General features: G+C 38.1%; 1 protein-coding gene across 4 annotated transcripts in view; it reads left to right on the plus strand.

The window, feature by feature from the left end:
• ATE1 (arginyltransferase 1) overlaps positions 1–12258 on the plus strand; it is a 167662-nt gene that overhangs the window by 19262 nt on the left and 136142 nt on the right. For 2 of the 4 annotated variants that reach the window (XM_007469558.1, XM_007469556.1), the window contains exon 7: positions 1460–1588. In XM_007469558.1, the coding sequence (XP_007469620.1) occupies positions 1460–1588 (129 nt within the window). Of the gene's footprint in view, positions 1–415; positions 545–1459; positions 1589–12258 lie in introns of all 4 variants that reach the window. The other 2 variants (XM_007469557.1, XM_007469559.1) reach the window with 1 other exon arrangement.

The following is a 12258-nucleotide window of genomic DNA, read 5'->3' on the forward strand; positions in this document are numbered from 1 at the left end:
TGAAAGAGTGTCCAAAAAATATATTCACATTTTCAGTCTTTTGGATTGTTTTACTGAAGGTGAGTTGTGTACAGCTGATATTAAAGAGTATTTATTTGTGTCTGTGTCTTGAGTGTCAGAAGTATTCTGTTTTCCAATAGAGGCAGTCTTACGTAATTCAGTCAGTCTAAGAGCTTAGTCTTAGAATTTGGACAGGATCCTCTGCCTTCTTAATGAGTCTGTAATTTGGAGAAATAACTTTTTTTCTTTATTCACTAACCTGTTGAGTTTTAATGTTAAAATATTACTGTTATATGTTCATGCTTTAATATTTATATTGGAACTTTGGGGCTTTTTTGGGTGGGAATAACTTAATGCATATTCCATGGAATAAATAAATGAATTAATGAACATTGTTTTTTAACTCCTTCTGAAGGTGAGGGTGGTGAGATCATCTCCACCAAGTTCTCAGTTCAAAGCCACATTTCAGGAGTCTTACCAGGTCTATAAACGCTACCAGATGGTTGTTCACAAGGACCCACCTGATAAACCAACTGTGAGCCAGGTCAGCAGGCCAAGTGTAATTTTTCTGTACAAACTCAACTTTCCCCTCTGTTTGATATCACTGTGTGAATTCTTGGTTTATTTGTGGTACATTTAATTTATATTCAATTTGCAGTGTATCTGCAAAGAGATAGGACCATGGAATATTGGACATTCTGAAAGTGCAGATTTTACCTCAGGCCATGTTAAGAACCTTTCATGTATAATTTCAGAATGGAAAGTAAAATGAAGTGTCTCTATTTAAAGTCACTATGTTTAGATGCATTTATTTAAGAGTTAGTGAAAAGGCGATCTCTAAGTGAAAATATTTATGAGAAAAAAGTAAAAAAGAACCCACTGTATTTATGGTGGGCATACTTTGCACAGCACAGTTAATATGCTTCATCTCCATTTAAAAGTCATGTGTAGAAAAAGTTGATAACAAATAAATTACTCTTCGTTGATGTGCTGCCCATACACAACTGAGTGGGACTAGAAAAGTAAAGATAGTAGAATGTTTTAATTGAAGTCCTCATATACTTATAATTTTACAAATCAAATTACCCGAGAAAAATCTGGAAGGGGAAAAAGTTTAAAGCCCTTAATATAAGTAGAGGTGACACAGGTAGTGGCAATTAACATGAGCAGCAGTATTGACTCTGCTGTATGCAGAGAACCACAGCAGGTAGAGAAAAAGAACAAAAAGAAATTGTCCCGGCCCTTGTGAGTTTAAATGTTTCATGAATATTGGTGCACAGTTCGTGCTTCAGGCTCTGTGCTAGTCGACCTGTCCCAAGGTTTATTCGTTTTATAAAAATTCCAGCGCTGAGCTTTGGAAGTGGATTTGCGGAGATCTTACTCTAGCCTCACCTTCAGAAGCATATCATCAGGTAGAGGTGTTTCAGTAGCGTTTGCTTGTATCTTCCTTGCTCTGAAGGTGAGGCTAGTACCTGTCTCCTTTGAGGACCCCGAGTTCAAGTCGTCCTTCAGCCAGTCATTTTCTTTATATGTCAAGTATCAAATGGCCATACACCAGGACCCGCCTGATGAATGTGGGAAGACCGAGGTACCTTTTGCTAAATGTTTTTTTCCTATGTTGATGAGGTTGTCTATGAAGAAGCATAATGTCAATATATAACCTTCTTATTCCATTTTCTTATCTGTTAAGTAGAGTTGATGATCCTTACATTGTGTTCTACTGAACTTTTGTGAAAACAGGTTATACATGTGATCATTTTAAATCCCTCAGAAAAAAGGATATGTTCTTACTCAGTGTTCTCTACGGGAACCTGAGTGTATTGTGTTTACACATCAGTCATTGGGCTAAGACAGCAGATGTCACAGAGTGCTATTTCTGTGCCAGACTGTGCCACAGCACACAGGGAGGAGTCTCTGTCTTCAAGGAATTGATGATCAAACGGGAAAGACGGACCAATAAACAAATATATCTTAACAAGAAGCATGTGGGAAAAAGCTGAATGTGTTGAGGTTACACAGAGCATCATTTAACATGCATTTATTGAGGGCCTGTATTTTCCAGCTGGAGATATTTAGATGAATAAGAGATTGCATACTTTCCACAGTTGGACAGTGATGTTTTGGAAGAAAGATGCCAACAGATGCAGAAGGATTGAAGTTTTGATTTTTTGGTTTTTTTTTTTTAATGACATAGGATGTGTTAGCTTAAAAGAGATGATTAATAAGGCAGGAGTTAATGCTGCATGTTCCCTGGAGAATGCTGACTGCTGCGTCTCGCAGAGCCTCTCTCGGTAAAGTGTGGTCTGCAGACCAACAGCATCAGCGTCACCAGGAATGCAGACTCTCATGTCTCCCCTCAGACCTCCTGAATCACGGTCTGCGTTTTGAACTAGGTCTCCAGGTGATTCATGTGCACATTCCGATTTGAGAAGTGCTTCATTAAGTTCCCCGTTGAGACCTATGGCTGTGGGTGGTAGCATTTACAGATAAGGATTCTGCAAGGTGCAAGAAGTTCCCTTTGATATTCCCAAGAGGTCTTAATTCCTTTCTGAGCGTTATTCTTTCCTACTACGCTTGAGATTCTGGCTTTGTGCCTGCCTGCTTACCAGGTATGGATAGTTGGGCCAAAACACCCTGACATGTTTGATGTGTTCCCGGGAACCCCCTCACCCGCTTTTGGGCTTCAGGCCTCTGATGGAGTCCATTCTTGCAGACCTAGTTCAGTGCGAAAGTTCATAGTCGTAATTGGGGAGACAGATGGGTAAGCAGTTCCAGTGCTGTTGGATTAGTAAGGAAAGCCACCTTAGTGTGGGACTGGAGGTTAGGGAGGTTTTTCTGAAGGAAGTGACATCGGAGCCAAGTCTGAAAAGATGAGTGCCGCTTAACATCTGGACAGGCTCTAGGGCAGTGTTCTGTATTTAGGCGTAAGGTATGACTGAGGCTTTTTTAAAAAGGCTTAAATTTACATTCACTGTCATCAGTAGTACTGAACTCTGGGTACATGATTTGACCTTGTGTTTAAATAGAAATACATAATGGATTTCTTTATTGTAGCCAAATAGTTTTGCTTTAGTGATTCATTTTATAGTATCACATGCTTACAGCAAATTCATACAGGTGGGAAAGTTTGTATAAACTATCATAAACTTTCCCACCAGTATGAATTTGCTGTGTTTAGTACTTTGATTTCATACAAGTGAGTATATTTGGCTTTGATAAATTATTTTACTTCATTCATAGCATTTTATTTACCTGACATCTAACTGAATTCATATGGAGTTTTCAGAGACATTTGAAATGATGTTGTTTTTCACATGGGCGAATTTGGTATCTCACTGAATGTAGTTTCTAAGAAATAACATGAAATAACATTTTGTAAGTCAAGACTCTGTACTGTGCTTTTTTCTTTATAATAGCCTTATTGAGGTGTAATTCACATACCATTATAAGTCACCCATTTAAAGTATATGATTCAGGGGTTTTTAGTATATTCACAGAGTCGTGCAACCATCCTCACTAGCGCCAGAGTATTTTCATCATCCCCAGAAGAAGCCCCATTCCCACAGTGGTCGCTCCTCGTTTATTCCCCAGACACCCCAGCTCCAGGCAACCATATTCCACTTTCTGTCTCTGGATTTCCTTAATCTACAATCAGTATTGTACAGTTCATATAAATGAAATTGTACAATTCTGGTCTCTTGTTGACTGGCTTCTTTCTCTTAGCATAATGTTTTCAAGGTTCATCCATGTTGTAGCATGTGTCCGTGCTTCATTCCATTTTATGGCTCAATTAATATTTCATTGTATGGCTATACCAAATTTTGTTTCTCTTTTCATCCATTGATGGACTTTTGGGTTGTTTTCATTTTGGGGCTTTTATAGAAAGTTTTGCTATGGACATTTGTGGACAGGTATTTGTGTGGACATATGTTTTCATTTCTCTGGGGTGTATACCTAGGAGTGGAATTGCTAGGTCATAGGGTAACTCTTATGTTTACCTTTTGAGGAAGTGCCAGACTGTTTTTCAAAGTGCGACACCTTTTTAAATTCCCACCAGAAGTATGCAAGGGTTCCACTTTCTCCACATGCTCAGCCACACTCGTTTATTCCTTTATTTATTTTTTTTTAATTTTAGCCATCCTACTTGGTGTGAAGTGGTTATCTCATTGAGGTTTTTTTTTGTTCTGCTCTGCGAGGCTTGTGGGATTTTGGTTCCCCGACCAGGGATTGAACCTGGGCCACAGCAGTGAAAGCGCCTAACCCCTGGACCACCAGGGAGTTCCCTCATTGAGGTTTTGATTTGCAGTTCCCTGATGGCTAATGATGTTGAGCATCTTTTCATGTGTTTTTTGGCAATTTGTATATTTTTTTTGAAGAAATGTCTGTTCACATTTTTTGCCCATTTATAATTTTTTTGCCCATTTTTTAAGGGACTAGATACAAGTCCCTTATCACATATGTGATTAGAAATACTTTTTTCGTTCTGTGGATTACCTATATCTCTAGTAGGATTTTTTTGTTTTGCAGTCTGTTTTGTCTGATATTGGTGTAGCCATTCCGTCTTCTTCTGGTTCCTGTTTGCATGATACTTCTATACCATCCTTTTATCTTCAGTCTCTTTGTGTCTTTGAGTTTCAAGTGTGTCTTTTTTAGACACCATATATTTGGGTCTTTTTTTTTTTTTTTTTTGATTCGGAGGGAGAACAGTCTCTCCCACTTAGTTGAAGTGTTTAATCCGTCCATATTTAATGTTGTTATTGATAGAGTTGGATTCTGTCTTCATTTCACTTTTTTTCTATGTTTCATGTCTTTGTTCTTTTATTTCTTTACTGCTTCCGTTTGCATGAAATGAGTATTTTCTAGGGGTGACATTTCAGTTCCTTTAATGATTTTTTCACTATATATTTTTGAGGTGTAGTAGCTGCTCTAGGGCTTAGCATATACATGTTGACTCACAGGAGTGACTACAGATTTATACTAACTTGATTCCAGTGAGGTATAAAAATGTTACTCCTGCTGAGCTCTAGTCCCTCTTCCCCCTTTTTGTGCTATTGATAACATAGATGTTATAAGCTCAATATATGTTATAATTATTACCTCATATGATTTTATGTCTTTTATAAAGCTGAGAAGAGGAATAGGAGCAAGTGTTTGTTTATAATTTGTTAAAATTAGCCTGACTTTCCATTTCTGGTTCTGTTCATTTGTTCCTGTGGATCTGAGTTACTGTCTAATATAATTTTCTTACTGTAGTTCAGCTTTGTTCCCATCCACCTTCCTTATGATGCTATTGTCAATTATCTTACTTTTCTATATGTTATAGTACCAACAGTACAATTATACACATATTGTTTTGTACAATTGCTTTTAAAATCAGTTCAGAGAAGAAAGAATACACACCTGTGTTTGAGAAGCCTCTGACGTCACGCCCTGGGGCCTCGGCCGTGGACGTTGCACAGTCTCCCTGGGATGACAGTGGTCTTCCTAGTGTTCTGTTTGTCTCTTACCCTGATGCCTCTGTTAAGGTGTTTTAGCTCTGTTGGTTTCACATGCAGCTCTTAGGCTCCACTAATTGCTGACTGTTTGCTGTATTGTTTTCAGCAGTGCCCCAGGGCATAAATTGCTCCATAGTTTGATTTATTAAATTTAGTCCCCTTTGCAGCAGCAGTTTTTGAGGCCCATCTTTGAGGTTCGTTCTGACCCCAGGAGGGCTCTTCTTCACTGTCTCTTTTCCTGTTTCTCTCTGGTAGACCAGCTGGCCTATGGTTTAGCTTGTGGCCCTCCTGGAACTACTAGCCTCCTCTTAGATGCTTCCACCAAAATCTCCATTGTTTTCAAGACTTCCCCTGGGCTTGAACTTCCCTCTGTCCCAGATGCAGTCCAGATTGCTGAGGAGCTCTCTGTTCTGTGGCCTGCCCTCTTGAGTCCCTTTGTGCCACTGCTCTGGAGCTGCGGGCAGGGACGGTGGCTCATTTCCCTTGGAGTGACACCTCTGCTTTATGAGCAGCGCACTGGTCAGGAGCTAGGCCCTACTTCTGGTCTTCTCTGGGTAGATGATTAATTTTTGGACTCATTAACAGGGAATTTTAAGACCTGTGAACTGCCCTAGTGATGGTTCTGTGTAGGGAGACGGTCACTACTGTAGATGAGTCCGTCACCTGCCGTGTTTTCATCCTAGGAAATTCTTTCTTCACGTGGCAGACTCTTGATCGCAGGTAGAGAGTAAGTACTCTGTCTGTGGGGCTGGCTGCCTAGACGAACTGATTTGGACATGCTGCTTTGCTTCTCAGGCTCGAAGTGAGGCGTTTTATAGTGAAGGGACCTAATTCTTGTCATGGAGTACAAATAGTAGTTTTCCCTTGTACCTGGCTATGGTTTCTACCTGAGGAACCAGCCAGTGTTCCTGTGCTCAGAGGCAGAAAGAGAAGCCAAAAAAGTCCTCCTCTGAAAAGTTCAAATGATGTCCCGACCTGCTTTACGGGCTCCATGCAGCAGCTCACTGTATTGTGGTTTTGTCAATATAATGGGCCAAACTAATTTAATTATGTTCAAGAAAATCCGTTTTTGCTTTTGTTGTTGTAAACCATTTGAAGTAAAAAACAGTCAACATACTAACTTGGGAACTTTAAGTAACCACATCAATGCATAAAATCCATTTTTACTCTGTTGGTGACCGTAAAATAAAATCGTTTAAACACCCCAAAAAGTAGGTTATTCTTTGAGAGATTTGATGAGAATATAAATAAATATAGATTGTTTTGATATGCAGAATAGCAAGTCAGTTCTTTTTAGTAACATCTTTAGAAAAACAGCACATAATTGCAGATGGTGAGATGGCATAGGATTTAGTAAATTATTCTATATGTTTGTTTCTGTTACTGTTTTCAATCATTCAGGTAGATACCAGATTTTCAGAAAATAATACTATCTAGATAAAATAAAACAGGAGTAATTTGTCACCTATCTTTTGTATGATACAGTATAAAGCCAGCATTTAATAATCTTTGTTTTTCAAAATATCAGTAATTCCGTATGATAAATGTGGGATTTTTAGCTGAAATTTTATTGATGTTATATTTTAGAAAACAGCGTTATCTAATAATGTTTATTAAGTGCCAGTTGATCTCAGCTCTTCTAAACTATTTGAAGAACAGGCTGTAACCATAGCTCCAGGAGTCTCATCACAATTCTGAGGCATTGACTAAATTGTTTTCCAAATTTTATTAAGGACTTTCAAACATAAAGGAAAATTGAGAGAATAGTATACTGACCACCTGGTATCCATCACCTAGATTCAACAGTGGTTAGTTTTCTGTGTTTGCTTTATCTTTTTTTGTGTGTTGAATCATTTTAACTTAGATGATGCATCATGACATTTTACTCCTAAAGTCTTTAGCGTACGTCTGTGAAAAAATAAGATGCAGTGTCATTATCCCATGTAAGAAAACTGATGATTCGTAAATATCGTCTAATATCTGTCCCATTAAAAAAAATTTCCCATTTAAAAAAATCAGTATCCAATCTAGGTTCAGAGATTACATTTAGCTGTATATTAGTTTGTATTTTTCAAATTGTGTAACAGCTTCTATCTTTCAACTATTTTTTGTGATATTGACTTGTTTTTTCAACTTTTTATTTTGAAACTTCTGAAATTTATGAACAGAAAAGTTGAAAGAATACAGTGAACACCCCCATACTGTTCACAAAGGTTCACTGGTTGTTAATAACTTTTGTGAAATTTGCTTTGTCATCTTTTCTTTACTGGAACCATTTGAAAGTAAGTTGTGGGTATTATAACACTTCACCTGTAAGTCCTAAGCATGCATCTCCTAAAATAAGTATATTCTCATGTAACCACAATGTTTATCATTCCTAAAAAATTAACAGAAATTTTATAACATCATAATCCATATTCAGATGTTCCCAATTATACCCAAAATACCTAGAAAGCTATTTTTTTAAAAAAATACTAGATCCAGTCAAGGTTCCTGCATTGAATGAAGTGTTATATTTATGCTATGTTTATAATATGGCTGTTATGTTTCCTAAGTCTTTTTAAATTTTTTTCTTTCTCATGACTGATATTTTACAAGAGTGTAGGCCACTTGTTTTTAGAATGTCCTTTATTCCGTATTTGTTTCTAGTGATCAGATTCAGCCTGCATGTTTTTAGGTGCAGGTGATATGTACTTTCTAAAAAAACCCTTTTATTGAAGTATAGTTTCATACAGGAAAATACACATAGGTGTTCAGATAGATGAATTTCCCTAAATTGGACTCACCGTTATTAAGAGGCTCTCAGATCACGAAATTGACTACTGCCAGCCCCTCAGAGCCCCCTCTCGTCCTTTTCCCGTCACTGCCAGTACTTTCTTGACTTGTAAGACTGCAGATTAGTTTTGCCTGTTTTGTACTTTAAGTTGAATCACGTGTGTACTCTTTTGCTTGTGGTTTCTTTTGCTTAACATTATATTGAGTGCAATTCATCTGTATTTTTGTGTGTTGTAGATTGTTCAGTCTCATAACTGTATACTGTTCTAGTTATGAATATACCATAGTTTATCCATTTCAACCGTTAATGGGAATGTGAGCAGCTCCTGGTTTGGGGCTACTATGAATAGTGCTCCATGTGTACATCCTTTTACATGTCTTTTGGTAAACATATGGGCACATTTCTGTTGGGTATACACCTAGGATAGAATTGCTGTCATTAGGTATGCAGATGTTCAACTTTTAGATATTGCCAGTTTTTTCTAGGGGTTATGCCAGTTTTTTTTGTCCGGCTGTATCGTATCAGGCAGCACATAATGTCAGGTTGCCCTTCATTTGTGCTGCTAGGTCTGCTCACTTAGATGGATGGCAGCCATCAGATCTTTTTATTGTTAAGTGCCATTTTCACCTTTGTAATTAGATCTTTCCATTGTAAAGGCACATTACTCACTATTTAAAAAGTGAGCTGTGGGATGATATTGATATTTTTGAGAGATTTTGAAAAATCTCTGTCCCAATCACCTATCGTCCAATCATTTTATCATTCTTTGGTGTTTCTTGCCTGAATCAGTTAGGGGAAGGTGGGAGAGGCTGCACAATGGTGATTTATCTAATTGTTTTATTTTCTTCTACATTTATTATCTGAAATTACGTATCTTCTGTAAAGAAGAGCTTTATCTTCATTTACCTCCCCTCCCCCCCCCATCATTTTTCCTTCTGGTATCACTGTGGGCTCATGGATTTAAAAATTTTTCGATAATAATCCATTGCTATCTTTTTTTTTTTATGCTTAAATTGTGCCAGATTTGGCCAGTAGGATTTTTTGTGCTTAAATTGTACCAAATTTGGCCAGTAGGATTCCCCTCCCTTAAAAGGGGAGTCTTTAAGTATTTATTCCCTTTTTATCTGGTTCAATAAGATGTTCCAGACTAATGTGTTTTTCTTCTTCCGGGTTTGGAATCAGCCTTTCTCCAGTGAGTCCTAGCTCCTTTTAGTGGAGAATGGTATTTCTGTGCCTAAATCAGGATGCTAGTTACGCTCTTTAGGTACACGACAGTGGCTTTTGAAAGTCCAGGCCAGTTATCTTAAAGAATGTCCCACATTCTGTATTTGTCCGAATCTTTCCTCCTGGTCTAATTTAGCTTCTTTGTTGCCCAGATTTCCTGTAGACTGAAAGTTAAGTCTAAACCTTGATTCAGGTTAAACAGTTTTGACAAATATGCTTCATAGGTGATTTTGTGTACGTCGTATCATGTCAGAAGTTATATAATGATGGGTTGTCCCAATATTGATGCTAATTTCAAACACTAGGTTAAGGAGGTAACATCTAGATACCGTCATTGTAAGGATAAGATTTTCCCTGTGTTTAGCAAGTTATCTGTAGGAGAGTTACTTCTGCACAGATGAATGTCCCTTTCGTCAACAGCCCTTCATCTCGTGGTTTTAGTATCCACTGATGATCTTTGTTTTTGTTTTTTTTGTTTTTTTTGTGGTACGCGGGCCTCTCACTGTTGTGGCCTCTCCCGTTGCAGAGCACAGGCTCAGCGGCCATGGCCCACCGGCCCAGCTGCTCCGTGGCATGTGGGATCCTCCCGGACCAGGGCACGAACCTGTGTCCCCTGCATCGGCAGGCAGACTCTCAACCACTGCGCCACCAGGGAAGCCCTGGAGTTGGCTTCTTAATTTAATTTTAGTTTTTAATAGGTGATACATTTACATAGTTCCAAAGACAAAACTACAGAAAGAGAGATTCACTTAGAGAAGTCCCCTTTGCAATATCCCCTCTACCCTGTCCCCTGCCCTCTGGTAATAACCACTTTGATTAGTGTCTGTCTTTTTTTTTTTTTTTTAATAAATAAATAAATTTATTTTTGGCTGCGTTGGGTCTTCGGTGATGCACGAGGGCTTTCTCTAGTTGCAGCCAGCGGGGGCTACTCTTTGTTGCGGTGCGTGGGCTTCTCATCTCGGTGGTTTCTGTTGTTGCAGAGCACGGGTTCTAGGCACACGGCCTCAGTAATTGTGGCTCACGGGCTCTAGAGCGCAGGCTTAGTAGTTGTGGCGCACGGGCTTAGTTGCTCCACGGCACGTGGGATTTTCTCGGACCAGGGCTTGAACCCGTTCCCCCTGCACTGGCAGGCGGATTCCTAACCACTGCGCCACCAGGGAAGCCCCTAGTGTCTGGTTTATCCTTCTAGAGTTTTGTTTGTTTTTCCAAAAATAAACAAATACATTTAAATAAGCTTATTTTTCCTCCTTTCTTTCACCAAGAAGAACATGTTGCGTACACTCTTTGGCACTTTTCTTCTCTAAAAACATATCCTAGGGATTCCTCTCATATGATATCATAGAGATCGCCCTCATTCTTTGTTTTTTCAACCACATATTTTTTCTTGAGTGGACATACGATAGTTTATTCAAGCAATCTCCTATTAAGATTGGCTTGTTTCCAATCTTTTGCCGTTATAGGTAGTATAATTTTGTCATTTTGCATTTGTGTGAAGGTGTACTTTTTTGCTTGATCTGACATAGTGCTTCAAAAGACAAAAGCTCATAGAATTTTGCTAGATATTGCCACATTTCCTCCACAGTTGTACTCTTCTGTGCTCCAGAGTATGAGAGTGCCTTTCTCCACAGCACCCCCAAGAGAGCATGGTATCAAACTTTTGTGTTTTTCTTGTTTTTTTGTTTTTATATCCTTGATTAATTTTTAAAGTATTGAAAAGATGTTAGAAAGAGTGTCTTATTTTGGATAACTTCTGTGATCATAGGCTGAAATGTGTATAAAGAATTTTGTAGTTTACTTTATATAGTTTAATGAAACAGGTGAGAGACTGATGCTGGTGGTAACACAGAAGTGGAAGGGAGTAAGCAAAAGGGTTCTAAGGGGTGTTGAAGATGACGTACTGTTATTATCCCTAATAACCAGGAATATTATTAACAACGTAAATTATGAGGCTTAAAAATGATCTTTCTAAGAGTATGCTTAATGACTCATAACATTTTTCTCAATGAGAATATGAATCTTCCTTGTTAAATTTAGTGACTGAATCCAGGTTATTGCCTTAATAAAATATTTAAGCAGCGAGAAATTAGACCCTGTCTGGTCCAAATCGGAAAAGAAGAAGTAAAGCTGTCACTGTTTGCAGATGACATGATACTATACATAGAGAATCCTAAAGATGCCACCAGAAAACTACTAGAGCTAATCAATGAATTTGGGAAAGTAGCAGGATACAAAATTAATGCACAGAAATCTCTGGCATTCTCATACACTAGTGATGAAAAATCTGAAAGTGAAATTAAGAAAACACTCCCATTTACCATTGCAACAAAAAGAATTAAATATCTAGGAATAAACCTACCTAAGGAGACAAAAGACCTGTATGCAGAAAATTATAAGACACTGATGAAAGAAATTAAAGATGATACAAATAGATGGAGAGATATACCATGTTCTTGGATTGGAAGAATCAACATTGTGAAAATGACTCTACTACCCAAAGCAATCTACAAATTCAATGCAATCCCTATCAAACTACCACTGGCATTTTTCACAGAACTAGAACAAAAAATTTCACAATTTGTATGGAAACAAAAATGACCCCAAATAACCAAAGCAGTATTGAGAACGAAATACAGAGCTGGAGGAATCAGGCTCCCTGACTTCAGACTATACTACAAAGCTACAGTAATCAAGACAGTATGGTACTGGCACAAAAACAGAAAGATAGATCAATGGAATAGGATAGAAAGCCCAGAGATAAACCCA

Source organism: Lipotes vexillifer, unplaced genomic scaffold (assembly GCF_000442215.2).
Source record: "Lipotes vexillifer unplaced genomic scaffold, Lipotes_vexillifer_v1.1 scaffold240, whole genome shotgun sequence".
Lineage (NCBI taxonomy): Eukaryota > Metazoa > Chordata > Mammalia > Artiodactyla > Lipotidae > Lipotes > Lipotes vexillifer.